Source organism: Anser cygnoides, chromosome 3 (assembly GCF_040182565.1).
Source record: "Anser cygnoides isolate HZ-2024a breed goose chromosome 3, Taihu_goose_T2T_genome, whole genome shotgun sequence".
Taxonomy (NCBI): Eukaryota; Metazoa; Chordata; class Aves; order Anseriformes; family Anatidae; genus Anser; species Anser cygnoides.
Window position 1 is genome coordinate 20,986,327 of NC_089875.1, and position 27,304 is coordinate 21,013,630.

The 27,304-nt window shown below is 36.2% G+C and overlaps 1 protein-coding gene across 1 annotated transcript in view; it reads right to left on the reverse strand.

Moving 5' to 3' along the window:
* Positions 1-27,304, reverse strand: part of USH2A (usherin) — a 399,816-nt gene that overhangs the window by 67,396 nt on the left and 305,116 nt on the right. The window contains exons 48-57 of the mRNA XM_013174016.3: positions 22,695-22,863; positions 19,832-20,053; positions 14,474-14,697; positions 11,759-11,969; positions 11,165-11,362; positions 10,463-10,617; positions 8,431-8,629; positions 2,683-2,790; positions 1,967-2,150; positions 1,118-1,275 (exon numbers count right to left, since the gene is read on the reverse strand). Coding sequence (XP_013029470.3) covers positions 1,118-1,275; positions 1,967-2,150; positions 2,683-2,790; positions 8,431-8,629; positions 10,463-10,617; positions 11,165-11,362; positions 11,759-11,969; positions 14,474-14,697; positions 19,832-20,053; positions 22,695-22,863 — 1,828 coding nt within the window. The remainder of the gene's footprint in view (positions 1-1,117; positions 1,276-1,966; positions 2,151-2,682; positions 2,791-8,430; positions 8,630-10,462; positions 10,618-11,164; positions 11,363-11,758; positions 11,970-14,473; positions 14,698-19,831; positions 20,054-22,694; positions 22,864-27,304) is intronic.

Sequence of the window (27,304 nt, forward strand, 5' to 3'; positions counted from 1 at the left end):
GAACACTGCTAAGCACTACCACAATACTTGCGATCCAGCACTGAAGGCAAAACACCTTTACTAGGTCACTTTATTTTTAATGCCAATTGATGCTACTGTGACTGCTCTGCAAAGTACAAACATCTTAAATAATTAGGAAGAGGTGACATCAAAACTTCCTTGAATTCACTAATAAAACATATATTGTTGCTATTGCAATATGCAAACATCTGAAGTGTCCAAAAACCTGACCTCACTATAACTGAAAAAAACTAATGTCTAGAAACTGGCAAACACCTTGTTGGAGATGAACTACACAAGACAGAAAATGTTTCATTTACATTGCTCTCATTGTCCCACAATAACTATACCATATCATTTTTATCGTATCAGCAAACCACACCAGTCACTTAAGCTGTGATCTCCGTTAACAAAATGGAACACAGTTTCTAACATAAAAAAGATGCTGTTATTCAAATATACCTGCTTAGCCTACCTCTGTAGCAGGCCAAGACAATCTGGTAATGTTCAGGAGCAAAGGACCAAGAGCTGAAAAATTTCTGGGCCTTTCCTGACCTACAATACTGCAAGGTAATACGTCCACATAACACTAAGGTGCTGTGGTGAATAAAACTTATTCCATCAGGTCAAAGCTAGCATGGGATCTCTGTACTATACTCTTAAACCTTTTTTTAAACGAGTTCTAAATTGATTTGTTCAGGACAACTGGACATTTTAGTTGCCAGCATAGTTATCAAGACATCAACAGCGCAAAAGTTTGACAGGTCTCCCTCTCCGTAACTCAGGTTGGTCGGAACAGAAAGGAAAACTCATTTTCAGTGTAATTGTTTTTTTCCCCTTACTACTTGTGCTCAGTAATAGTTTACAAGATCAAATTAATACACGGATTTTTGATTAGCTAATCCTCACAATACCCGTGTCAAGTATATAGGTCAACATTATTAAAATAATGTCTCCGAGAAACGGCAGCTTTAGATACTAGTTATTTAAATCACACCAACACTAAAACCAAATACAAAGAATAAAAAATGAGAATGATTCAGCTGCTTGCCTTAATATACTATTTTTTCTATCCTTTCATTTTGCTACAAAGTACTACATAGAAATATGTTTTTACCTGGTGTGTCCCAAGCTAAAAATATAGAATATGCATCAATTACTGTGACATTATATGGGACATGAATTTTCTCTGGTGTTCCTACTGGTGTTTGTATAACGTATTTATCACTACTGTTGCTGCCGCCCCAGGTGCTGGCTTCCAGCTGGTAAACATATCTGCGCAAACACAAAAAGATCAGTAGACACTATGGTTAGAAGCTTTAAGCATATCGGTAATAGAACATTCCCATTTTCACCAATTTAAAGTGAACAGACTACAAATACTGCATTAGTGAGCACTTTCACCTTTAAGATTTCTTGACATGAGAAAAGTGATTCTTTACCAGAACAATAATTTTTACACTAAAATTTACATTAGCTTACATAAGAAATATTAACCAAAAAATTCCCAAACAAATTCCAGAATGGCCTAATTAAAGTATTAGTAGCTGATGCTTTCATGTCAGTATGTTCAATATGCACAAAAATATAATAAAAGACATTCGGTGCTGTTTAACGTTTAAAGACTTCATTTTTTCTAAGTATATTCCATAAGAAATAAAAAAACCGATCAAGAACAACCATCAAGCAAAGGGGAATATAAAACGCTTCCCCCTCTTTCAGTCAGTCAGAATGACGCTCCCCCCCCCCAAAAAAAAAAAAAAAAGAGAGAGAGAGAAGTCAGTTGATTAAGGCTCTCCACCATTGATAGCTTCCTAAAAGTGCACCTTACCAGTTTTCCAATAATTAAGTAATACAATAAGAGATTTTTCTTTTGTTAAAAGAGTAATTTACATTTTTGTACGTTTCACAAACACTTATTTTGAACACATTTCACATATCACCAAACTGCTTTAACATGCCTTACCTACTGTTAGGCTGCAGGTTAACATCTGTGAAATTCAGGTCTCTGCTACCACCCAAGAATATCTGTTCTCCATCACGAAATAATTGATACTGAGTAATGAGTCCATTAGGTTTCTTTGGTTCAGTCCAGTAGATTTCCACTTCTGTTGAGCTGACTATGATATGATGAGGTTTTGGCCATACCCCTATTAACATCACAAAGACACTATTTTAATTTTATGACAAACAATGAAAGGTGTTGCACAGTTTGTGCTGTTGCTTTCAGCAATGTAACAAAAGCATAAAACATAGCGAGAGAGGATAAGAGAATTTAACAACACATTCTGAATTTAACCCTCATTAAATGTAACTAACTAGATAAGGTACGTAATAATGGAGAACAAAGCCAAAGGCTACAGCCTTTCTATGCCTAGCTGTCTCTGCATATTTATTTGTGATTTGAAAAATAGACATCTGCTAAATCTAACCTTGTTAACTTAAAGATGAATGTGGAAAAATTGTCACAAAAACAAAGCAGAAGTACAGTGCCAGGCAGTCAGTACAAAGAGCATGTTGAGATCCAAATGCTCTTAGAAAAGAGATGGATTCTCTTGTGTAAATTTATCCATGATAGCTTGATTGATGATTGTGGAGTTTTGCACCTCGTTAAACTATTACAAAATACAAGCCCTTATGACTATGTCTTTACAGGTCTCCAAGAATGCCTTTTCTCCTTACCGTGAGGAGCAGATTGCAAAGTTTGACCTGAAAGTGGCTGGCTGGAAGCACACCCAGCAGATGTACATGCAGTAAGTATGAAGCTGTAGTTAGTATATGGCTGCAGACCTAGAAAGAGCAAACAGAGGTTAGACGAAGGCATTCCCAAAATTCTGTCACTACAAGGAAGTACTGGATTTAAAGGTAAATTTAACTTTTAATATTTTGGGCAAACATAAAATTTTAGTCATTCTTCTTTTACATCTGAATAACATTGTAATAGTGAATTCTTGCTAACTTAGAAATAAATCTACTAGTTAAAATACTTGACAAAATTCAGACTGAATATGCAACTATGTTGCAATGGATCTATGGAAGCCCCTCATATAGACATATCTCAATTAGCTTCAAATCGGTTAACTTAGATACCACTTGTAGCATAGTAACTACAGTCCAGACCTCAACCCATATGAACCTTCTGAGAATTTACTCAGTCTCTTAAGCTGTTTTTTTTTGAAACTACATTTCTGGCTGCACAAAATGGTTAAGACATTGCTGGAAAGTACCTAAACATTCTTGACAAAGACATATTCTCCATAATCACTCAGAGGGTGTTGAGGCACTGGCACAGGTTGCCCAGAGAAGCTGTGGATGCCCCATCCCTGGAGGTGTTCCAAGACCAGGCTGGACGAGGCCCTGGACAACTGGATCTAGACGGTGGGGTCCATGCCCATGGCAGACGGGATGGAAATAGATGGTCTTTAAGGTCCCATCGAACCCAAGCTGTTCTATAAATCTATGATAATTGGTGATGGCCAAAGAAATTCAAAGCTTTCCAACAGATAATAACTTGAAAATGTAATTCCTTAGAGCTTTGGAAGTGAACAGCTGAAAACCCTGAAATGTTTTGAACATTTAATACAAATATATTTGCAACAATGAGAAAAGAGAACAAATAACCCTTACTTGAACATGAATTTTCCAACCAAACTGCAAACAAGTCCGAAGACATACTCTGTTCTTGCCCCTTTTCCAACTTCTATTTGTTCAATTTTGTCCCTATTTTTTCCTATTATTTTTTACGAGATTTTGCTATAACTGCTATACAACAGTCAGAAAAAGGGATGATAACCAGGTTCCAAGATACTAATTTTAGTTACCTGTACATTTTTTAAAACTATTTTTTCACCCCAAACCTTCTATGCTTGGCATCCTTGAATGAGACTAAAAGAGAATATCTTGCTTTGAACGTTCCTTGGAAATTTTCAAACATCTATTTGCTTTGTGTCAATGACTTCAGTTTTGACATCAAGTTGCCCACTGGTTAAGAATTGGATTTTAGGACTGCTCATACAAAATGTACCCAAATTTGGCTAAGATACTAAGCTTTAGAAAAGCCATTTGTGCATACCCATTAAATGGTGCTTGCAGTTTTAACAGATCTAAAGATTCAGACCTCCGTATGAGCCTGGCTTGAACACCTCAGAGCTCAGCTTTAACTGCTGACCAGACTGTGGAGGCCCAGGTTACTACATTAGCCTTGGCTGAGGGCACAAGCTGGTCAGAAAATGGGTTTGTGCTATCCCTGTGGCCTCCCTCATTGTGTTTTGCATTCCCACGGACCTTGGGTTTTCTAGGCCTGCCTATAGGTGCCTAACGTCTGCTGAGACAAAAGGATATTTAGCTGCAGACAGGCTTAGAATTAGGCGCATCTACAATGAGATTCCCTGAAGGATTAACCCTACTAAACAGTGCAGAAACTGCAGTACCAGTTTTATTTACAGGAATCTTTTTTTTTTTTTTTTTGGTCTGCCTGGAAGAGATGTATCTTGTGCACCAAGTGAGGCAGCAGTTCTACCTACAAATTACTGTTCTATTGTCACACAGACCGTTTCAAGATGCTTATGTGAAAGAGGCTGAATTAGGACTAGACAGGTCAATTCATACATATTATGCAGGTCAATTTGTAATTGCTTGGCTTAGTGACCATACTTTTGATGTAGCTTATGCCTAATTGTAATTACTTCAAGAACAATGCAGTTCTGTGACAAAGTTTGGGAAATATCTCTGTTTATAAACAAATCCTTGCTTACAGTCAGTATGCAGACATTTTAATTAAAACCTATTAGAAAAAAAATAGAAATAAGAAGCAACGATTATGTAGAAAGGTAGAGTAATGAATGGAAGACATGCAGGCTGCTTACAAACTACACAAGACATGAAGGAGAGAAAATAAAGAGATGACTCAGAGGGACAGCCCTGACTGTGACCTAATCATGAACTGGAAAAGAAGAAAAATCATCTGAACACTGGGTATAAAAGTAAGAAGAGAGGAAATGACACTTGCAGACTAGAGAGAGGCAAAGGCATGGAGGGAAGCCAAGTATTTAACATTTCAGGATAGAAAAGATTACTGTGGCAACAAATTACTTGAATTCCCCTAAAGGGAGTCATGTTCACTTTTAAAGGAAACATGCATAATAAAGCAATACTCATTTACAACTACACTTTAAAGAGAAAAATGGGCATTAAAAAAAGAGCACATGGTTTCACTAAATTTATTGGTGGAATTCTGATACCTGAAACCTTTAGTCATACATGGAGCAGTCATAGCAGATTTTTATCTATGTTATTAAACCTCTGCATTACAGACCTTGTCTTAAGTATGCTTTGGAAAGCTCTGTACAAAGCTATGTCTGTGATTGATAATAAAAATAACAGGTAAGATAATTTTGTAACGTAAACAGCATTTTGTTTTTCCAATTTCTCTATGTGATTGTTCACTAGAGGATACTTCACCCCTCCTTTTTCTTTTTTTTTTTTTTTATTTGGTCTACTATTTAGTTGTTTTAGCCTTAGAAATCTGTTTCATTATTGCAGCATTTGTTGTTTGCCAAAAGGGTTGTGAAACAGCTTTTTAAAGAATGCATTGTCCTAGTAGCCAAATCAATTATTTCTGATACTGTTTGTCTGCATTTGTGGGTACGGCTCCAGCAAGGTCAGTAATTAGCTCTCAGGCTAACGCTCTTGGGCCCTACCATGGGAATTTACTCAGGAAGATGTCAGATTTCTGACCACAGCCTTACACAACCCTTCCATCCCCATGAGCTTTTTAGATAAATATTACTAATAATTCAAGGCTGCATTGAGATAGGGTTGACCAGTGACAACATTACCGTGTCTCTTCAGTTTTCACTACCTTGAAATGGAGAATATATTTCAATAAAAGAAACTGAAGCCATTCAGTCACATAATATTTTTTAACCTTGTTTCTTTTCCTAAAGTAAATATAAATTATCTTATCTGGCTTTTACCTAAAGATGATTGTTCCTGTGAATGCTTGATAAAGCCTCTTATTTGGGATATGATCTTTAGTGTACGAAAAAGGGGAACTTGAGAAGAGTTATTGCTATAAACCCACCTGCTGCTGCTGAAGAGGGCACTCTTAGCTTTCTCTTACAATTCCCCTAATTATTTTCTTAGTCTTACCCTATGCCTGCCCCCCACTGCAAAGCATTAGCAGGCCCATTTGTAAAGGAGTAGTAACGCAAAGTGAAACAATGCCATAACTGTCATCCAAATTGTTCTGTACAGGGTAGTGGAAGTGTTCAGTAATAAATGATATAAAAAGGTCTTTTATTGACAAGCTGCCATGTGCTGTTTGCATTAGAGAATATGAGAAGATGATGGCTGCTGCCCCTAGGTCCCAGTGGCATTCAACTCAGTGAGATAGCAGAAAATGCTTCAGTTTGCTTAAAGCATTGATAACACCTCTAAATAATTAACTGAGGACTTCCTGTCTTCAATTACTTAATGCTTTTTTTAACATCTTGAGAGGATTATAAGCAATTTATGGATTTCACATGATGAGCACATTCACCGCTATTCCCACAAAGCATTTGTGGGATCATGTTTCCAAAGCTTTGATGTAATTAAAAATAAGCAGCGAGACAATGGTGCAGTGGCAAGGTGCTAGCCTTCTTGTCTGTTATTTGCAAGACCCTAGATTCAAAGTCTCAGGAAATACTAATGCTACAGCTTCATTAACGTTCATCTGTTGCTCAGGGAAAAGCAGACATTTTTGGAAAGAAAAAAAAAAAAAGAAGATAAGAAAATCAAAACCTACATCCACAGGGAATACACAATAGTTAGTTCAAACATTTGAGATTATGTATGAAATAAATTTGATTGTTTTAGCTTATTCTTTGAATTTAGAAAGCAGTAATTATCCACACTGCAAAATCACTGCCATGAATTCCACATTATTACCCAAGAAACATCCCACAGAAAACAGCACAGAATTCGATTATGACTGTCAGGAGGAACGATCACTTATTTTGTTCCTGGCTGAACACGGCAGCATTGGACAATGGCTTAATGGAATAGCAGCACACAAGAAAAAAAGATCTTTGTTTCTCAGGAGGTAACTACTTCCTCTCCCTTGCAACTGGTAAGAAAAAACTGTATTGCTTGCATTAAAAATCTCAGTTATTCTGGAGCTATAGGTGCTTACTGGGAAGGAACCAGGAGCACAGAAGAAGCATTTTTCAAACGGGCTTGAGTGATAAATCATTGTTTGTTGGTAGGTGTTCTTTACATCACAAACTTAAAACGGTAATTCTGAAATATAAACACTACAAACAGGGATACTCTTGTTAATACGCCATCTCCAGAAGAAGTGAATATGGTGACAGGTTTAATATACCGTTGATGAATTTTATGCTTAAGCATGCTACTGTCAAAGAGGAACAGCCATCCTTTAGTCTTCTGTGAGCAGCCACAACAAGAAGGATCTATTTGAAAACATGAAGGGATCCAACCTGACACAGAACTCATGCTCTGAGGGGAGGTTGGGAGGGGAAGTATGCTGGATGGCTTTGATATGCCCTAAGTCAACTTCTACTTCTTAGGTGGATTTTGTATGGCGACTATAACAACTATAACATATGAATCTTTGTGTTTTCCATCAGGTGGAAAAAAAAAAAAAAGAAAGAAAGAATAATGTATTTATGAATTCTCAAAAAACACAAACACAAGAATTTACTAAGCACCCTGAGGTCAAGAAGTGTGAAAAGGTATCCCAAAAAGTTTATGTTCATCTTTTGTATTCAAGAGAAGCATCAGTTCATTAAGTATAATTTTGCTTCAGTGTAAAATTCAAATATAACTAAAAAAATGAATATGTGACAATAATACATCTGAGTTAAATCTTTCCCCCCCAAATCTCTTGACTAAAGCTTCTTTCAGATACACGCACATCCACGAAATTTCACCAAGCATTTAAAAAATGTATATAAGCAATATTTAACATTATAAACAGAATCCTAATCTTTCCCTTTCTTTTCCTTTTTCATATCTCAGGCATAAAGTACTGTATCTTTCTTGCTCCTACACTGCTACACATTCACAGTGGCACCAGTGACTTCAACCGCATTACTGCACATTAATGGTAAAACAGAGAGTCATATCTGTGTTGAGGGATGTCAAGCCTACACAGAATATTTGAGAGCTCAAGCTCACCGCAAGGCATGAATCGTGAATTGAGCTGGATAGATTAGTTTTATAATTTTGAAATTATTAGTATTTTAACATCAGCAGCCTGAATTGAAAAGCTTGAAGAAAATAAATTTAAGGTATGTAAAACTGGTATAAAGCATTTCTAAACTGTACACAAACGGTCAGATTTAAAAGTTACTGACAGGTGGCAGTTTTAATGTTAATACTTTTAAGGACAGGAAGTTAGATTCTCAGAGAGTTCTGCCTCCTTACCCGATAGTGTGTGTTGCATTTTGCTTCCAGTGTCAGTGTAAATAAGTCCTTTTCCCACTTGACTGATCTGGTACTCTCTGATGATACCATTTGGTTTCTTGGGTGCAATCCAGCTTAAATGCAATGCTGTTGAGTTCAAAGCACTGACGTCTGGTGGCTGAACGCTCTCAGGGACTCCTTGGACAGTGACTGCAACTACCTGAAGACATATGAATTAAACAGCAATTTAATGTAATAGTACACTAGATACCATGATCAATGAGAATGTCACTTTTGTTTTAAAATGTTGTTTGGCCTGGCATATCATTACCAAGAGCCTGGAGAACTAGTTAGTTTTTTCCTCCTTTTTCACAATGAAATCTGACCTTGAATATATTACATAAGTCTATGTCTACAATTTATCACAACAGGTTCACCACAATTTTAGCTGCAGTGTATAGCACAGGGTGAAACAACAAAAACTGTATTGCTTGAAAACTCTTGATAACTCTCTTCCATATGGTTCGTCAGTGTCTCTGCATTTTAACTGCCTGATTTCATATGTTTTAAGCACCAGTAAACATGGGGCTAAGCCTCAATATATCCAGTGCAATCTGAACTCTATCAAAGTTATGTGTAACTCCATGTTTTTGTAAGGAAACCAAAGATTCTGAAAGATAAAATAACTTAGCACTTGTTAAGCTCACACTTGTTTAACTCTTCCTGTTAAAAAAAAAAAAAAAAAAAAAGGGAAAGGGGAAGGGGAAGGGGAGGGACTGCTGATTTTCTGTTGATGCATCTCTACTGCTTTGAACAGAGGCATATCCAAATTACACCAGTTTAATAAGTGAGTTGAACCTTTTTCTCTTTGAGAATCACTTATCTTTTTCTGTTAGTACCACTTTAAAGTATTTATATTATGCTCTAAATATAAAATGTGCCCTCTATAATATATTGTTTTAGTACATTTGATGGAATCAGTCTCTAATTGCAGACTTCAGTGTTTGCAACAGTAAACTCCTTAATTACAGACAAGTGTAATAAGCAGAATGTGTTAGTTCAGGCTTATGGTTGTAGCAACTGTGGCTATACAGGTTCCAGATCATAGCTGTGTGTGCAGGTAGAGGGCTATGTGCCTGCCTCTATCCCTCTGTCAGTCCTTCTTTTCTCATACTTTTGGCTGAGATTTGTACCAATAAGAAAAATATGTAAAAACCTGAAAAAATCCACCTTTTCAACCCCATAGATACTGTAATTACAAAACACAGTCACTATTCCCCACTTCTGTTCCACGTATCTTATATTTGCACTCCTAGAAATTCATTTTCACAAAGCAAGAATATTATTGCGAAAAAGGTCACTTAAATAGTTTATCCAAATGGTGAGTAAGGCAGATACTTTGCAGAAGAGAAACTAGAGCTGACTAGATAGTAATGCTGGTGAAACGCATCTATGATTCTAAGTGATATGAGAAAAAATGAAACAGTGACAAAGGGAAGAAAGAGATTCTGTCTGCTTAAAAAACAGAAGCAGTGGCAGGCTGTGCACAAAGGAAGTGTAAAGCCTGAAGCCAGTATAGACATGGAAAGCCAGTGAAGGTAACAGTAGAAGCAGCCTCAGAAAAAGAAGGTTGTTGAAGAAACTGATCTACTAGAACTAAAGAAGGTAAACTAAGAAATAGCAAGGAAGAAGTTATATACATCTTAGAGAGAAGCAAAGATTTAATTTCAAGGATTTGAGAAAGTGCATTTTAATATTCCTTACTCTATTCTATCACGTGCAGCTTTCTATTTAACAAACATCAGTTTTTACGGTGTAATTTCAGTGTTGCCAAGACCGAGCTACTGCTTTCTTCTTCCTCTTGCTTGTATCAACCTTAGGATCCAAATAAACATCTGTCAGTAGTTGAATCCATATAAGATTATTGATGCTTTTCACTTACTTGCTCAATAATCATCATGTCTTCAAATTACACCTTTCCAAAAGCATTTTTATGTTACCACACCAGCTGATAAAAGTCTGGCACCAGTTCCGTGTAGACGAATTCACTAACCTTGCTGCTGTCTGTGCAACCAGCAACAGTACAGGCTCGCAGCTGGTACGAATATTCTTGGTATGGCTGGATGCCACTTGTGTCTCTGAAGCTTGTTTCTGTTCCTCTAAAACGCTCGATTCCATCTCGGAGAATGATATAGTGAATAATAAGACCTATCACAGAAAGAAAGTTTTCCCTTTTGATAGCTGAGAAATGCTTCATGATGGTATGTTATAATAACCTCTGCAAACAGAGAATATTAAATGAAATCTCTAGATGATCACTCTAACAGGCAGTCATCCCACTTAAATGGTTAGTGTCAATTACTCTAAAGTCACTCTGCTCAACCTTTACATCAACATCTCAGTGGATCTCAATGGAAAGTTGTTCCAAGTTTTCACAGTTTGAAAATCATAACCGAGTTTTCCTGAAAGAACTTACGAGTATCAAGCTCCTCCCCAAAATTTTATAACATGATTGTGATTTTCTGATCATATTTCCTTATTATTGTCATTACAACTCCTCTCAAAAGAGGTTTTTAGGCACTTCTTAGAGACATACTAAATTGTCTTCTGTGAAAATGATCTCAACCTAGAGCAAGTTCTTCTTACAGAGTTTTTGGAATAAGTATATCTCAGTGATTAATTAAAAACATTTTTTGATTTTGGAACACTGTCAGTATAATGATAGAACATACATTTTTTAAAAACATAACAATACCATTTGGTTGAAGTGGTTCTTCCCAGTTCAGAAGTATCATGTCTTCACGGTTATCTACTTTGGCCCATTTCAGTGGACTTACACGCTGTGGCACATCTTGCTTAGTGACAGCTCTGCTAATTTCACTGAAGCCTCTTCCATAGCTATTCCAAGCGGCCACCCTGTACTCGTATGTGATAAAAGGTTCTAGGTTCAGATCTACAAAAAGAAAGTTACATTTGAGTCACCTCAGTCTTTTATCAATATACAAAATAAGTATTGTTTATTTTTTCTATGTCTATAACTACTTACATTTTTAAAGACAGATAGGGAAGTTTTTGCTTTAGGTAGGGCCATTGTCTGATATAACACTTGTAGCAACATTTATGAAAGAAGCTTTAGACCTTATTGTATTCACTGAACGTCTTACTACCCACTCCATTCCCCTAAAGATACTGTTCTAATTTACAGACTAGTTCTGAAGGAATGCTACTTCACTACAATTGCTTCACATTCAATTAAAATATCTGATAGCATTTCGGACATCTTTTTCTCCAGGATGAATTAAAACACACTAGCAAATCACCAATCTGATATGCCATTTTTTTTTCTTACCTGTAAATGAATACTGGTTTGGGCTTCCTGTGTAGACAGTCTCCTCTTCAGCTGGACACACACCTTCCTTTATCTCCTTTTCTGTAGCACTCTGTGAACTTTTTATCCATGCACAGATATTCTCCCTAGGATCAAAGTCACACTTTCCACAATGTGCTGTTTTTTCCATAGATAAAGGACAAAGGATATTAGCCTTGCATTCTTCTTTCACCTATGGAATACGCATACAATTTTAATATGGCAGATTTACACAATCTTCCTTTCTTTACAGATGCTTCCATTAGTATTTCTCTGTCTTTACACAACATCCAAATCAGGCAACCACACACTGAGTATGTTGGTATTTCTAGCATACAGAAACCCTTTCAGTCTCTGGCCTGTCTACTGTCTTTGATCGTTAATGCTTTAATAGTCCTTTCTAAAAGAAACAGATTTTTTTTTTTTTGTAGGTTCCTTGTATAAAACATCACAAATTTTAACCACTGGAGCCCTAAATTACTGGGTTTACTGAAAGTTGAAGAGTCAGTAGTCAAATGAGGATGGATAGGATTTTACCTGAGAATTTAAACATTTGAACATTGAAGAATTGTCAGTAGGTCAAAGGTCCTGTGACAAATCAGTAGCAAATTCCTGTCCCCTTTTTCCTGCCTCCCCCCCCAGCTTTCCTAGTGCACCGGAGGGCTCTGTGCAATTCCTTGGCAGCTTTTAAGAACCTGATCCATATGGGTTTTAAGTATATATATATATTTTATTTTATTTTTTGTTTTATTTTTAATATGTTTTTATGTTTTATTTTTTATTTTTATATAACTTTATCCATGGGCTATATAAATTGTGCCCTCTACCACATCACTCCTAAACAGAAGTTCTGCTGCAGTAAGGGAACCTCTACAAACACTGAGGCAGATATAAGATTTAACCCATAAAGAACAATCCACAGAAATATACACTGAACATCTACAAGTTTATATTAAAATTCGTGAAATGATATTTTCACCAAACCAGAAAACAGAGAGCAATAATTCTTTTTAAACAAAAATATTGTTTCAGAAAAAACGTAGTGAAATAGTTGCTACAAATATTTCTGCACATTAGGCAGAACCTTAGAAGAGAAAATAAAAAATAGATCATATCTAATGCTTCCTTAATTCAGCTATGGAAATGAGTTTGTTAGCTGATTATGAAGTCTGGGTAATTTAATTTCCCAAACTTGGCAACTTTTACAGAAATTATGTTGTGATAGATATCGATTTAAGATGTATGATATAGATTAATTGGATTCACAAATAAAGTACATTATAGGTCCAGGACACGTGTCAGAATATCAGTCCTTTTAATATTAGTAAATCTATACATATCAGAAAGACAGCCCTGCTCTCTCTCTTCCACTATGGGTAAGGAAATAAAAAGTGCCTCCTTAGTTTATACATTATACCCAAGGCATGGATCTGGCACGATATATACTAGAATTCATTATCCTATTCTCACCCATTTTTGCCTTGCATAAACTAATACAATGTGCTGAGGAACTGTAGCTGACTCATCACAACATGTGGATTTTACTTGGGAGAAAATTATTCAGTCTGGAAATGAAATGACATGATATCCTGAAAAAGGAAAGGAGAAAATGGAAGAAATATTTGTGTGTTTCCTTAGCAGGTGAATGGAAAGGATATAAGAACACCTGTATGTGGTAGGATTTGGTTTGTTTTTCTTTTTATTTTAGTGATACATTCCACAATATCTACCTGTTTTCCGTATTGTAGCATTCACAAAATCCAACCCTCTCTTACCCACTTTCTCTGTCACTCTCTAAATATAAATACATACTTATATGTAAAAATACATATATATTAAAAGAGTTCCCTTCCTTTGAAATATTTTATTTTCTTAAACAAAAAAATAAATAACAGCTTACATTTTTACAGCTTACATCTAACACTAAGATATTATTACTCGAAAATTTCTGTTGAATTAAATTGGAGCTGCAACTGAAAGTTTGGCCAAATTGTTTCCTTCTGACACATATAGTCACTGGCTGCTCTTAAAAATGACAGAAGTCCTTTTATGTTGCTTAGTGTATTATTACATTTAAATGGAGTGAAAATAAACTATATAATTCACTTTGTGTCAAAAGCATGAAAAATATCCTCATTATTGCTAAAAGTTATACAGAGACCTAATACTGCAGAAATATATGCCAAAATTGCCCCTGGTTTTCTATAGGATCAAGATTAAGTCCATCAAGAAAATATCAATTGCTTTATTTTTATTAATATTTTTTTTGGGGGGGAAGGTTGGGGAAATCTATATTATACTGCCTGCCTGAACTGAAATGTAATAGCATTTTTATACATCAGAACAGGAGACTTCAATTTCAATTTCCAATCAAGGAACATTGTCAGGAACAGTGGCCACAGAATGGGAACTGGCTATATATGCCAGTCTTGTTAGTACGCCAGCTTTTAGCCACTGTACTAATCTGAAGTGCTGGGCAACACTTCACAGAGGCAGCTAATCATTATTAATTCCTTTAGAATTCATTGCAATAACATCAATCATGGTGAACTCATTCGGTATTAATATGGATGTAATGTGAAAATGAATAATGCACACAAGAGTTTTTATATTCCTATTTTAGAAAAATAGTTATGAACAGTGTATTTCTCCTTCCATCGTCAAATCAGAGCTACTGAGAGATTTTCTATCAATTACCTTCATCATCATTCCAGCTGAAATCTTGTCAGAGCAAACATATTTCAAAGGATTATATCCAACTCCATTACAGCATTCTTCGCTCTTTGGAATAAGTTCAGTCTCACAGCATTTTACTGGCACTTGGTCATTCTTTCTAACATGTGCTAGGGACTCACCACTGGAACCTGAGCAGCATATGGTATCTGACACATTCACATATTCCTGCCCACAACAGAACATCCCTGAAACCAACAAACAAAAAAATATATATCTGAACATGTAATGTAAATAAATTTTAAAAGAGGTAAGAAAGAATAAAGCTCAGGCTGCAGTATAGCTTGGCATAAAACCATCAGCAGCTGGAAATACGACGATTTAGCTAAAGTGAGATTAAATTCTGAATGCAAGGTGACCGAAGCAAGAATCCTAAATTCTAGACCTACTTGAAAACAAGCAAGAATTAAAGGAAAAAACAGGGATCTCCTAGAGATAACTGACACTATTCCTCAACTTTTGTAAGAACATTTCCTATGAAGTACCATATCAAGGTACTATGTGCTGCAGGTCAAGGACAGACTGTTGATGCAGAAATGGAGAAAGCTTCTCCACATACTTCCCAGTCAGATCTCATTCATTCCCCCCAGATGGGCAGTCTTCCAACCAGTGTGTCTTAACATTCCAGAATGTTTCACATTATAGTTTATGATTTAAAGTGAGGGTTCATACAGTGTATATGGAACTGAACGGGTTACTTAACAAATACCCACAGTGAAGCTTCAGCCCTCATATTTATGCTTTAATAAGTTAGTATCTAAATATAATTTTCATTTCTATAGTGGAATTGAAAACCCGACAAATTTAATTCCACGGGCTCTCCTCTATTTTTGATAATTCTACTTTAAAATGAAAAGCTCATCATAATCAGTGTAATTTTCCATATATTCACAAATATGATTTTGCAACTATGAAATACCTGCTTTGAATCCTCCACCATTTAAAGAAAGGGGTAAACACCCCTAAAAATGACAATGAAAAAATATTATTACTAATTCAAGTAGAAAGATATCACAAAAAACAGAGCAGAGATATACTGTTACACCTATAAAGTAATTTGTATTTGATGTAATTTCTGTAGTACGTAGACATTTAATACACATGCAGAAGTGGCTGCCTTATTCTCTGCCATTTATTGCAGCAAATCTCTCTTAGGAAGTCATACATAATGAAAATTACTTGTTAAGGGTGTGATCCTGCTAAAGCATTCAGAGCAATGACTCAAAATGGTGAAGTTGCTTGCTTGCATGCTTCACCTATTTTCAGGACTGGTTTCATTCACAGAAATCAAACTGTGGTCACCAGCTCTCCAAGAGGTAAATATTTCCTCCTGTTCACACCCTTTTTCCAAATTGTCCTAGGATCCTACCAATTTTAAGTAGAGAATTAATGCAGAAAAAGACTCAATTCAATGCTAATAAGCAACTTGGATAGCCCCAAGGGACTTTTGACAGGCAAACTAAAATTTTGATAATGAACTGTTTTTCTATTGAAACAAACAAGGCTGTATTCTTTCAGTGTGAACCTCATCTTTGTTTGACTGAATTAAATTTTTCAGCCAAGATTTCACTCACATAACAAGAAGTGACTCGCTTTCTAGTTTCTTTGGTAAACCATTACTTCTTTAATTATTATCAACCTTGTTCCAGTGTGATAAATTGCTAATTACTTAATACCCTAATCAGCGTTCATTCTTTGCACAGATAAACTGTGACAGCGCCATTAATTTAAATAGTAATTTCACTTAATGGCCAGAACGGCACACCAGATTTTTATGCAGCATTTTCTGAAGACTGCATCCATCACTGCAATATTCTGACATAAAGATGTCTGACGTGCACTAACTCACTTAGGGAGAGCAGATGTTGCAGAGCAGAGTTTGGTAGTAATTCCCATAGTGCATCACTTCAGCATGAATGAGCTGCAAAGGCAGAGGTAGACAATCTTCTGAAACTGCATTGCATAGCCCCTGACCTCTGCTTAATTTATCACATGTAGCACTTGACTCCTGAACCTTGACACCTCAAACGTACAATTTTAAATATGCTCCAAGAAAAACAAAATAGGGCTATGTAATATTGATGGATTGATTTGCCTTCTAAAAATTGCTTTATTCAATTGCTTAAGGATCCAGAAATTCTATAAACCTTTGCTGACTTCAACAAAGTACCAAAATACAAAATATGTGTTTGTAAATCAGCTTGAATGCATGTGTCATGCTTTATATATTTATGTTTCATAGGCACATAGTGCATTACAGCAAAAAGAAAATCCATGGGCTGGAAAAGACTCTTCTTGCTAACAGTGATTTCTGTCAACAATTATTTCATGTTCATCCCCAGCAACTGAAAAAATTTACAAACATAGCTGAGTGATGAATTACTAATTTAGTAAATCTGCAAAACCAATGCTTTCAAAAGGGAAAAATGAGTATTAGAAGGCTTAGCTTTTGGAGCCAGAATAAAGGATCAACAAAATACAGAGCCAGTGTACATTGCAAACTACTCCAAAAATCCTTGGCTTACATTTGGGTATTGCAACTATTACAGATCAGAAACTACTACAGTACAAAGCATTATCTTTCACTGTCTGAGACAGTTTAGTGGCATTTTACTAGTTTTTTTTTTTTTTTTTAAAGAGAAAATCCAAGAGTGGTTTCAGCTTCCATTATCCTTTATAGACAGAAATAGACAACTTTGGATAATCACATTGCAGCAGTGGGGCTCAGGATATGTGCATACAATGGTATCGCTGCCAGCCTTTGCCAGTAGATGTCTCTATGGTCCCCCCACTAAATAAGGCCAACAAGGGGCACAAAATAAGATCCAAGAAAACAGACCAAAAAAAAAAAAAAAGAGTAATGTGAGATAGAAGACACCTACCTTGTTGCAGGACAAACTCTCTGAGAGAGGCATACAATGGCAAATTAAAATGTTCTACAATACAAGCTCTTAAAACCAACATTCTGTGCAAAAATGGTCTAGGTTCTGCAGAAACATGCTGCTTTCAGCAGAACTGATTATGCAACAAGATATGCACTTGCAGTGATTATGTTTTTTCTCATTTTTTCAAGGAACTAAAAATTGCAAACAAAAGCTTTAAATTGCTCTTACATTTTTAACTGTGGCATCTATTGCCAGCTACAAAACAGAGTTTTGGAAGCATGTCAGCTTTTGCTTAAAGTCACCTCTGTTACCTCTTCCCCTTCTAGACACTGGGATCAGCTTTCCAACTACCATATTCTTGCAAAATTCTACATATCCATTTGCCAATGATAAATAAGGGTTTTTTTTGTGTTTTTTTCCCCCCATCAGAATCATTATAAATAAGAGGAATAGGGAGCACATAGATTTTGTACATGGCTTGTGCGTTTTCTTGATGTATTTAGCAAGGCTGAATTACTCTAAGAAATTAAGCAAAAACATATTGAGCATGATGTATATGATATGATAAGAAACCACAATTTATTCTATGCTTAATGCAGAATAATATGATCTCTTTTCAACTATGGTGTTAATTCATCTTTGAAAAATGTTTTTGTGTTCAGCTGTACGCTGGCTCACAGCATAAAGTCCGCACAGGAAATCTGTGAACGATGAAAAAGCTACTGTTTTCTTTTTTAATGGCCAAAAAAATGTCATCATGACCCATTCTCAAGAAAAATAGTGTAAATGATAGAGTGCTATAGGCTAAACACATTTTAAAAAGAGAGGTATAAAGGTTTTTTAAATATATATATTTAAGGAAAAAAAACTGTTAAGAATACATATATACTGAAATGAAGAACATAACTTTCATCCCAAGATACCTGTATTACACTCCTACACAACTCATCTGCCCAGAGAGAGCAGTAAAAACATAAACGCTACCCCAGCAGTTCTGTTCCAACAGCATCTGTTAATTCACTCCATTTATAAAATACATATTGACAAAGACAACTGAACTGGGACCAGGGAGATTTGATTTGGTGTGAGAAAGTCAATTCAATGTGATTTTGTTAAAGGGCTCCTGCAGGCAAATAAAAGAGTTTAAGTAATAAAGTACATAAAGAGATGTTTTATGAGCCAGCCCTGTCTTGTGGCAGCCACACAATGTGCTGCTATGCAAGAGGGCCTTGCTCAGAGACATTATTGTAAGTCCTGCGTAGATGCTGTAGATCAGGCACAATTAGGGATCAGAGTGAGGGGTAGCACCATGCAAGTGGTGTGTTTCACAGCATACGCTCCATAATTCACCACTGAAAGGGAGAAAGCATTGCCATGGCTCCTAGTTTAGTCCTTCCTGACAGTCAACACAGAATGTGAGTACTTCGAACATCACAGCACCTGAAGGATCTAGTAAACACAAAAAATAAGGGGAAGAGTGAGATCATTTGGGGGTAAAGGAAGAGTTTAGCCTTCAGATCTGGGGTCTTGGTTATATAGTAGGATCCTTAGTTGTACAGCAAGAGGCTCAAACTGGCACACACGTGGCAAAAGCACTGTATCACTAATCTTAGTACACCAAGCAGAACTGGTACTAAACCTTCATTATTTCCATGTTTTGAAATCGGATTCCCCTTCGGGACTGCAATTGGTTTTGAAGTCTTTTTGTCAGGCTGAGAAAGCCTAAGGCTGATGGTATATAATTTCCCCAATAAATGCAGAAAGAAAAGACACGTGAAAATACCTGAATGGGTTTTGTAATAATACCTCCAATCTCTGTCACCAGCTAGTCACAGAATGCTTTATAAGGAAGTAAAGTACATATTGTACATTTAGGCGATGCAGTAACTTGTGATATGCAAGAAATTAATAGGATACACCAGATGAATAAGGGACTAGTGCTATGGATTAAGCTTTGTTAATTTTAAATTGCAGTGGGTTTAGCCTTGTGTAGATGCACAAAGGAGGGACTTGGGCTTCCAACCAGATAGCACTGTCATCTTCAGTTCCTAGGTGACTAACTCCACATCTCCAGAGCAAATGGAAAATCCCTGCACTACGATGCATGGCAGCACAAGGTGAGCAAGTCTAATCTCAGCTCTACTGACTAAAAGAGGACTGGTCCAATCTTGTGACTGGAGTAATGAAAGATCAGGCACTCCCTTTGAATTTTCTGAAGTGTCTTCAGACCTTGCAGCTTTTGGACTGGGATTTTTTGGATTGTGCAATCACGAGCTCACCATTTTGCAATCTATTGGAATAGGTGAGTGAAGTGCAACAGCATTTTAACAAAATTGGCATATGTAACTTAACTTGAAGTATCCCACTTCTGAATGGCTAATTCTACAAGAGATTTAGAAAGATCAGAACTCTTTTTTCTTGAAAACGTCTCACTTACCTGTGAGAGGTCTATGTGCAGTCCCTTTTTCTTCATCACCACAGCAGACCAAGGCTGTGCTTATGACTTCTCCACCACAGCACTGCTGATTAAAACCATCATGGAGTGATCCACCACAGCAGATTTGATTCCCTGACATGGAGTAAGGCATTCCCTGGCAGCAAGAGTCACCAATTCCAACTGAAACTCTGTTTTGCCCTTCGTTAGGGCAGCATACTTCACCTGTCAATTTAAGAATACAATTAAAGATTTAATGCATGTATATCTCATGAAACCCCTGAGAGGTTCTCAACTGATGGCAATAAATATTAGTCTAGGTTCACACACTATTAGTTTCATGTACAATACATTCCACAAAGAAACGTGAAATCACTTGGTACTTTAGAATGGTATAAAAGCATATATTTATTTGTAATAATAATTGAAAAAACTTGCATTCAGGGCAAAGATTATGTAAGATATCAAAATGCAAGCATGACAAAGACAAACCGAGAAGAGCAACAAAAATAATTTCTGTAAATATAATAATAATACAGCTGAAAACCTTTAAGTATAGGTATATCTATAGTAAAGAGAGTTTATTCTTTCTTTGGCGAAAGGGTCAGTCTATTTATTCACAGCAAAACAATCCCATCTACTCCAACATCATTCCAAGGTTGTTTTGAAGGACTAACTCATACTGTTAAAGAGCTTTTCAGTGTCAGTTGGGACTTAATCTCCTGAAGAACTTACAAAGTAAGTGAACTTTAAAAATCCAGTACCACCATTACATTCAGTGGGGTTGGCTGCTACTTCAACAAAAACATCAACTGTTGCAGTACAGGGCTGTAGTATAAGACTGTCATTGAGACTGACACTATAATGGGTGGGCTGAGAGGATAAACTGTTTGCCCTAGAGTAGATACTGCTGTTTTATTATAAAAAGAACACAAAATTGACAGTAAACGGCAATAGTTTCCATTCTCTAAAATCTGCACTTGGTCTGAACCAATGTTCGAACAGTTAAGGTTGTGTATTATTTTTCTGTGTTGCAGCATCGTCTGTGGCTCAAATGTCACTGATTCAACACTTGGAAGAAATAAGAAAAACAGATCAGCTGTTGAAGAGATTCCTGCCTTCCTAATTTGCAATCACCATGCCTTCAGCCCAGTGTACTTCAGTATGTCTAGAGCTATCAAGATGGCCAAACAACATCTGGGAAATATGCATGCTTTGAGAGTTTCCTGTATAAATAACTTTATCAAATAAAGTCAATAATAATAATGAAAAAAAAAAAAAGATGAGAACAATTTTTTAGAGTATAATAGATATAATCTGTTTAGATACTTCATCATATTTTCTTGCATCCCTTAGAATCTAATTTAGTTGCTACACAGAGAAAGTATTAAAACACAGAATGCAGCTTACATCTATCGGAAATAAAACTTTTTTTTTTTAAAGGAACTATTAGACATAAGACACAAAGGATCAGTAACCTTCTCATTAACCTCTCAAAATGGGATCCATTCCAAGCTAGGCTTGAAAACGTTCTCACTCTGAAAACTACCATGCAGTCTTACCAGTTAATTGTTATCCTTATCAAAGAGTGACCCACATTAACATTTAGCTTGAGGTTATTAGCATATTTATAAAAATTAAAAAGAAAAAAGTGACCAACATTGTTCATGTTGTCGCCCTTTAGAGTATGGAAACAGAGAATGCAGCAAGTATACTCAGGAAAAAAAATGTTTAAAATCATGTTCAGATATTCACTGTTTCATGCTTGTGGACTGCTGACTGAAGAACTACTTTCAGATATAAGACAATTTGTTTCATTGTACTTTTCTTTCATGATGTAAACAACATTAAACTAGTTAACATAGACCATTGGATGGGGACAGGGGTCACAGTATAATCTTTCCATTTCAGTACATTGAGATTAATGAGGCCAGCAAAATACTCTTCTCTGGTTTTTCCATGTGATAGTATTTTCTGATGACATCATGGAAGACATTCTAATATTGTGATATATGAATTACTTTTCAAGGGATCAGAACTTAGGATGTGCTGAATGCACTGGCAAAAAATCAAGCTTTTCTGAGCCTGGGGAATGTGTGCCAGCTCATGAGTAATGAAAGCATTTTAGCTCCTGACCTGACAATTGGCTACAAAGAGATATATACTCTGAGCAGAGCCCCAGGAAGGACTCTTCTCCTTTTCTTCCCCTATCCCTGTCAAAAACTCACCAAACAACAAGAAACCAAACTCTAGACAATAGCACAGAAGCAGAGTTTGGGCTAAGTTCCTCAACAGTTCTGAGAATCAGACAGTATAATCAGCCTTAAGAAAGTGATAAATTTCCATCAAAGATAATACACACAGTTTGTTCTGTAACATTGATAGAAACAAACAGTAGAAAATCCTGTCAAAAAAAAGTAGAAGTGATGTAATCTGTAGTATCAACCCCAAATGCTAAGAATTGTTCCAGAGAAGAAATAGCTAGGGACAGTCACGAGGGGTCAAGTCAAGCAGAGAACTAAACTGCACCACTAAATTGCCTGATGGTGTTCCTGTTAAGCCGAACTGCCCTCCCCATTATGCAGCACTTACTTCAATTAAGTATAGTTTGGCATAAATTAGTTCTCTGGGAAATGACCCAATCATCAGGTTTTATCAATTAAGCCTCTCTTGTATAAAGTGTACTGTGTTTAGAAGACAAAGCACAATTTTCTTTGCTTATCCCACTGAACACAAGCCTAGAAGACACCTAGAAATCTTGATAAATCCCACATTTATTGCAATGTTTTCATTCTCCTCGGTTTAACAGATAGATCAACTTTGTTGTTTTGTTTCTTTCAAGCACTTGAAACGAGTTGTCTCTTACCTACTAATACCCTAGTGTAATAACCACCACAGCACTGATGTTTCGGTTGCACAGCATGTATCTGACCACCACAGCAAACCCCTGGTGAATTAAGAATAAATGGAATGTACTTGTCCTCGCAGCATTGGAAGCCGGGTTTATTGTCGTGCAGAATCCCATTACAACATACCTAAAAGTAGTTAAAAAAAATAATAAATAAATCAGTAAGGCAATATCTGTTAAACAGAACATAATGTGTTCTTTGACAAAACAACGTATGTGAAAAACACGTACAAAATGTCCAAGTATGGACACTAATCTGCAGTCAAATAAAAAGAAACTTGGCCCCCCAATTCTGTGCCCTCCAGCATTATCAGACTTCAATAAACTGCTTTATATCTGACAGAATGTTGCTATTTTGCGGCCTTCAACCATACTGCACCTTAATAAAATAGTCCATTAATATGAATCATCTCCATATGCCTTGCAGGCTGTTTGAATCTCTCAATGTGGAGTAGATTGCAATATGTAGATTGGTTTATGTAGATAAGCCACCATCACTCTACCCTTTCCTTTCATCCCCAACTCTTATTTATTTATTTATTTAGTCATTTATGAGGAGACATGTCATTTGAAACCCTTACAACGAAAAAACCAGTATTTCCCAGTATGACCATCTGTATTTTTTCCACTTTAAAATAAGTGGAATTTTCTTCTTGTAACACTTGATCACTTATTTACGACTACTGTTCTTCAGACAATGTGATCTCAAGAGAATAATATTTATATAAGGATTTTTTTTCAAAATAAAATTTACATGGAAATGAATTTTGAAAAGGCCTTTAAACTGTACACTTCTCTCTAGGTGCTGTGGAGAAAATCATACATCTGAACAATCAAATAATTATGTGCATGCTTACTCCTGTGTAGATGGAGTGACACACTATGTAGAAAATCATATAGAACAGGTGGTAGAAATATTGTAAAAAAAGAGTAACCTTGGAGCCTACAGTCAGTGTGACTTGTATCAGCCAGAAGGATGCCTCTTATGCTTAGACAGAAAATGCAGTTGACAGTTCAGCACAGATGTTGGACCAGAGTTGCTCCTTTGTTTTCTTTTGACATGGAGCACTTCCATCCTTTACAGTAACCATATTCTAAATCAGGTCAGCAAAGGAAGAAAGCATCCCTCCAGAAGGATCTTTATCTAGCTATTTTAATTACTAGCTGACACAAATTTTTAAAAACTGTGTAATAATAGGCTCAGGACATCTAATTTATATTACATATATAACGTTAACATGAATATATACATACATGAAAAAATGACGATTAATTTCCTGAATTCATAAACAAAATCCTTCCAGCTTCTATGTGAATACACTGTGCACTTTTTCTTTCTTTCTTTCTCTTTGCCTCTTTCTTTCTCTCTCTCTTTCTTTCTTTCTCTTTCTTCCTTTCTTCCTTTTTTCCTCTTTCTTTCTTTCCTTCTTTCTTTCCTTCTTTCTTTCCTTCTTTCTTTCTTTCCTTCTTTCTTTCCTTCTTTCTTTCTTTCCTTCCTTCTTTCCTTCCTTCTTTCCTTCCTTCTTTCCTTCCTTCTTTCCTTCCTTCTTTCCTTCCTTCTTTCCTTCCTTCCTTCCTTCCTTCCTTCCTTCCTTCCTTCCTTCCTTCCTTCCTTCTTTCTTTCTTTCTTTCTTTCTTTCTTTCTGTTTTGAATGGCCTTTAGTCAATCTCCCCTGAGAATATTTGGTTAGGTTCTGAAGTCACAAACACACAAACAATATGCAACCCCAAATTAACAAGGGCAGGGTGGAAGGTATTCCTCATTACATTTTGAGGTTTTACAGCCTTATATTAGCCTTTGAATTGTTACATAGTTCTGTGCTTTTCCAGCACACTCTCTCATTTAGCATCTGTATTTTAGACTGCTGATGGAGTTGAATTTTATCATTTTCTGTTCAGGAATTTTGAGCCTCTGCAGGTCCCATTATATTATTTTGCTGTCCACCATGCCACCAGTAATATAATCCAATCTATGAATTTAATTAACCCACTGTTCTTTCTTCCAGATCATTAGTTAAGATGTCAAATAAAACTCAGCTTTACACCTCTCCTTTCTATCTTTTGGATTTCATTGATCTCATTTTTTAAGACTGGCACACACTCCAGACTGAGTTTTTTGTCACTTACAATTGGCTCCAAAGTACCTAGAAGATTAGCTGTTCTCTCTATATTTCCAAGTAGTTTAAAGACACTCTTTTAACAATATCAAATCAAGTACTATCATGCCACTGTCCTCAGAATAGACCAAGTTTAGAAACAATTCTTGATACTTGTAAAGTGTCTCTGCTCTTTTACTGCATCCTTAGCTCAAGACACCAGAGCCAGTAAAAGCTGTGCCTGCCTGTACAAAAGGAGGCCAAATATATGTTTCTCACATATTCTTGGTCCCAACTTTTGTGCTCTTTGGGACTGTACTTCCCTCTGCGATCTGTTTAGCCCAGTTTCTCTGCTTCTTTTCACGGATTTCATTTGTCATCCCTGTCCTGTTTCCCTCTTTTCAGTGATGTACACCACTCAACTTTCCCCCCAAAACAGTCTTTCCATCTTTACAGATGAAGAAACCTGCACATTTTTGGCACTACCCTGGCTCAAATGCTTGAGCAGCCATTTTAATTTCCATGTGAGGGTTCCAGTTTTCTCTTATGAATCCTTAGCAGAAACAGCTGCCCTGCTTATTGCACACTGGAGGGGCCACTTCAAGTGCTAACTCCAAAGGACTCTGACTGGAACATTATTTGCAAGATTGTATTATTGTTGTTCTCCCTTCTTTTCCCCCTGTATTTCCTCAAAAAAATCCCCAGATGAATACCCACATATATTCCAATAGTTTCAGCAGCTTCTTTTCCTTGCTAGAAATTATTTAAGATCTTCAGCATTTCTCAATACCCTACAGACAGCTTCTAAAAAGAGGTCCAGTCTGCTTAAGTACATTCAGACTCTGATTTGGCATTACCAATTGATATAGTTGGTGCTATTATTATGTAGCTCCATAATATCCTCTGCAGTCAGCTGTAAATTGTTAAATAACACTTTTTTGGCAGTCCTCTAAAGATAGTCAGTTTCTGTTTGCATTGATATTCATCTCAAGGATCCTGTATTATCAGTCCATAAAATAAAATTAATTCAAGTAATGCTAAAATTATGTCATAAGTAAAAAAGAAAAGCAGATGGATTGAAAGTTATAGTGGCAAAAGGTTATTATTATCTCATCCTCTTAGATCTCAAAATGACAGTCCCAACTGGATGGCGTAACTCTGTACATGGAAGCAGAACCCTTGTAGCAATCAGATACAGCAACACCAACATTTTAGGCAGGTCTGAGATCTCTCTCTCATATGCAGGGTTGAATGCTTGACGTATACTTGCTAACCAGAAAATCTCTATTATCCATGGAGATGAAACAAGATGCTCATCTTGAGCTATCATGGGAGCCCTTAAAAATATTGGTAGACTGAGTTACTCACAAATCAATCCTATAGCTATCCTGCCATCTAGGCACACAAAGGGACTGTGACCCAGGAGCACAGGGACTGAGCAGGGCTTGGCATAAAGAAAGGCTTATTAGGTTAGCTGAGAAAAGTCCATTCAACCAAGACTGTAGTGCAGAGTAACTAGATATCAAATCTGGCAGGCAGTATTACACTTTTTTTTTCTCTTTTTTTTTTCTTCCAATTTTAAAAAATACTCCAAACTTAACTATGCAACTCAGTTTTAATTTAATTTTAATTTTAAATCTTGTCATCCCTGATCCCTCTGCTTTCTGAAGACTTTGCTGAAGGATATTATCTGGTCTTATGGACACATGCCAGTTGAGCAAGGACTGGTTTACTCAAATAAACAGATGTGTAAGGCAGCCATGTTTATCCTTCTTGTCAAACGCTTGCTGCCAAAGCCACTTTGTGAAATAGCAATTCACAAAACACTCTAAGGAATTCCTATTAGCTACTAGAGTTCATTAAAAATTTCTGCCTGTGGAGCAAACACCAGAGTAATGATTGACCCATCATGTTCTCATGTGAGAGGGAATATTTTAAATTAGCAAAGCTCATTCTTTTTTACTTAAATTATCCCAGAATCTATATAAACACCCTTTCTTGCTAAGTATACATATTTATTAATTTCTCAAACTGCTGTGCTCTTTTAGTAATTGGTACAGCCTTAGATCAAAAATCCCTGAGCATAAACGACTGTTATTCTGTTACAAATCATTAAATATTATCTTACTAAGATGAGTTTCATTTGATGTCTTTCAGGTGTGTTACCACGCACAGTATATATGAAGTGTTATCTTTTTAAAGGTTCTTTAAGCCTGAAAGAACATGAAAAGACTTTTCAAAAAATTACTAGCATTAATTGTAATTTTTACATAAATATTGATTATCCTTCATCGGTGTTTAGATGTGTTCATTTTCGCTCCTGAAATCATGTTTGTTCAGATAGCTATCTAGCCACTGTTTTGCTTCTCCTGTCCTTAAAGAGAAAAGTTTTTAACAAATGACATGTTAATTTTGAGTGAAAGGATAAGCCTGTAGTTCATAGTTATATTTGATTAATTCATTAACTGCAGA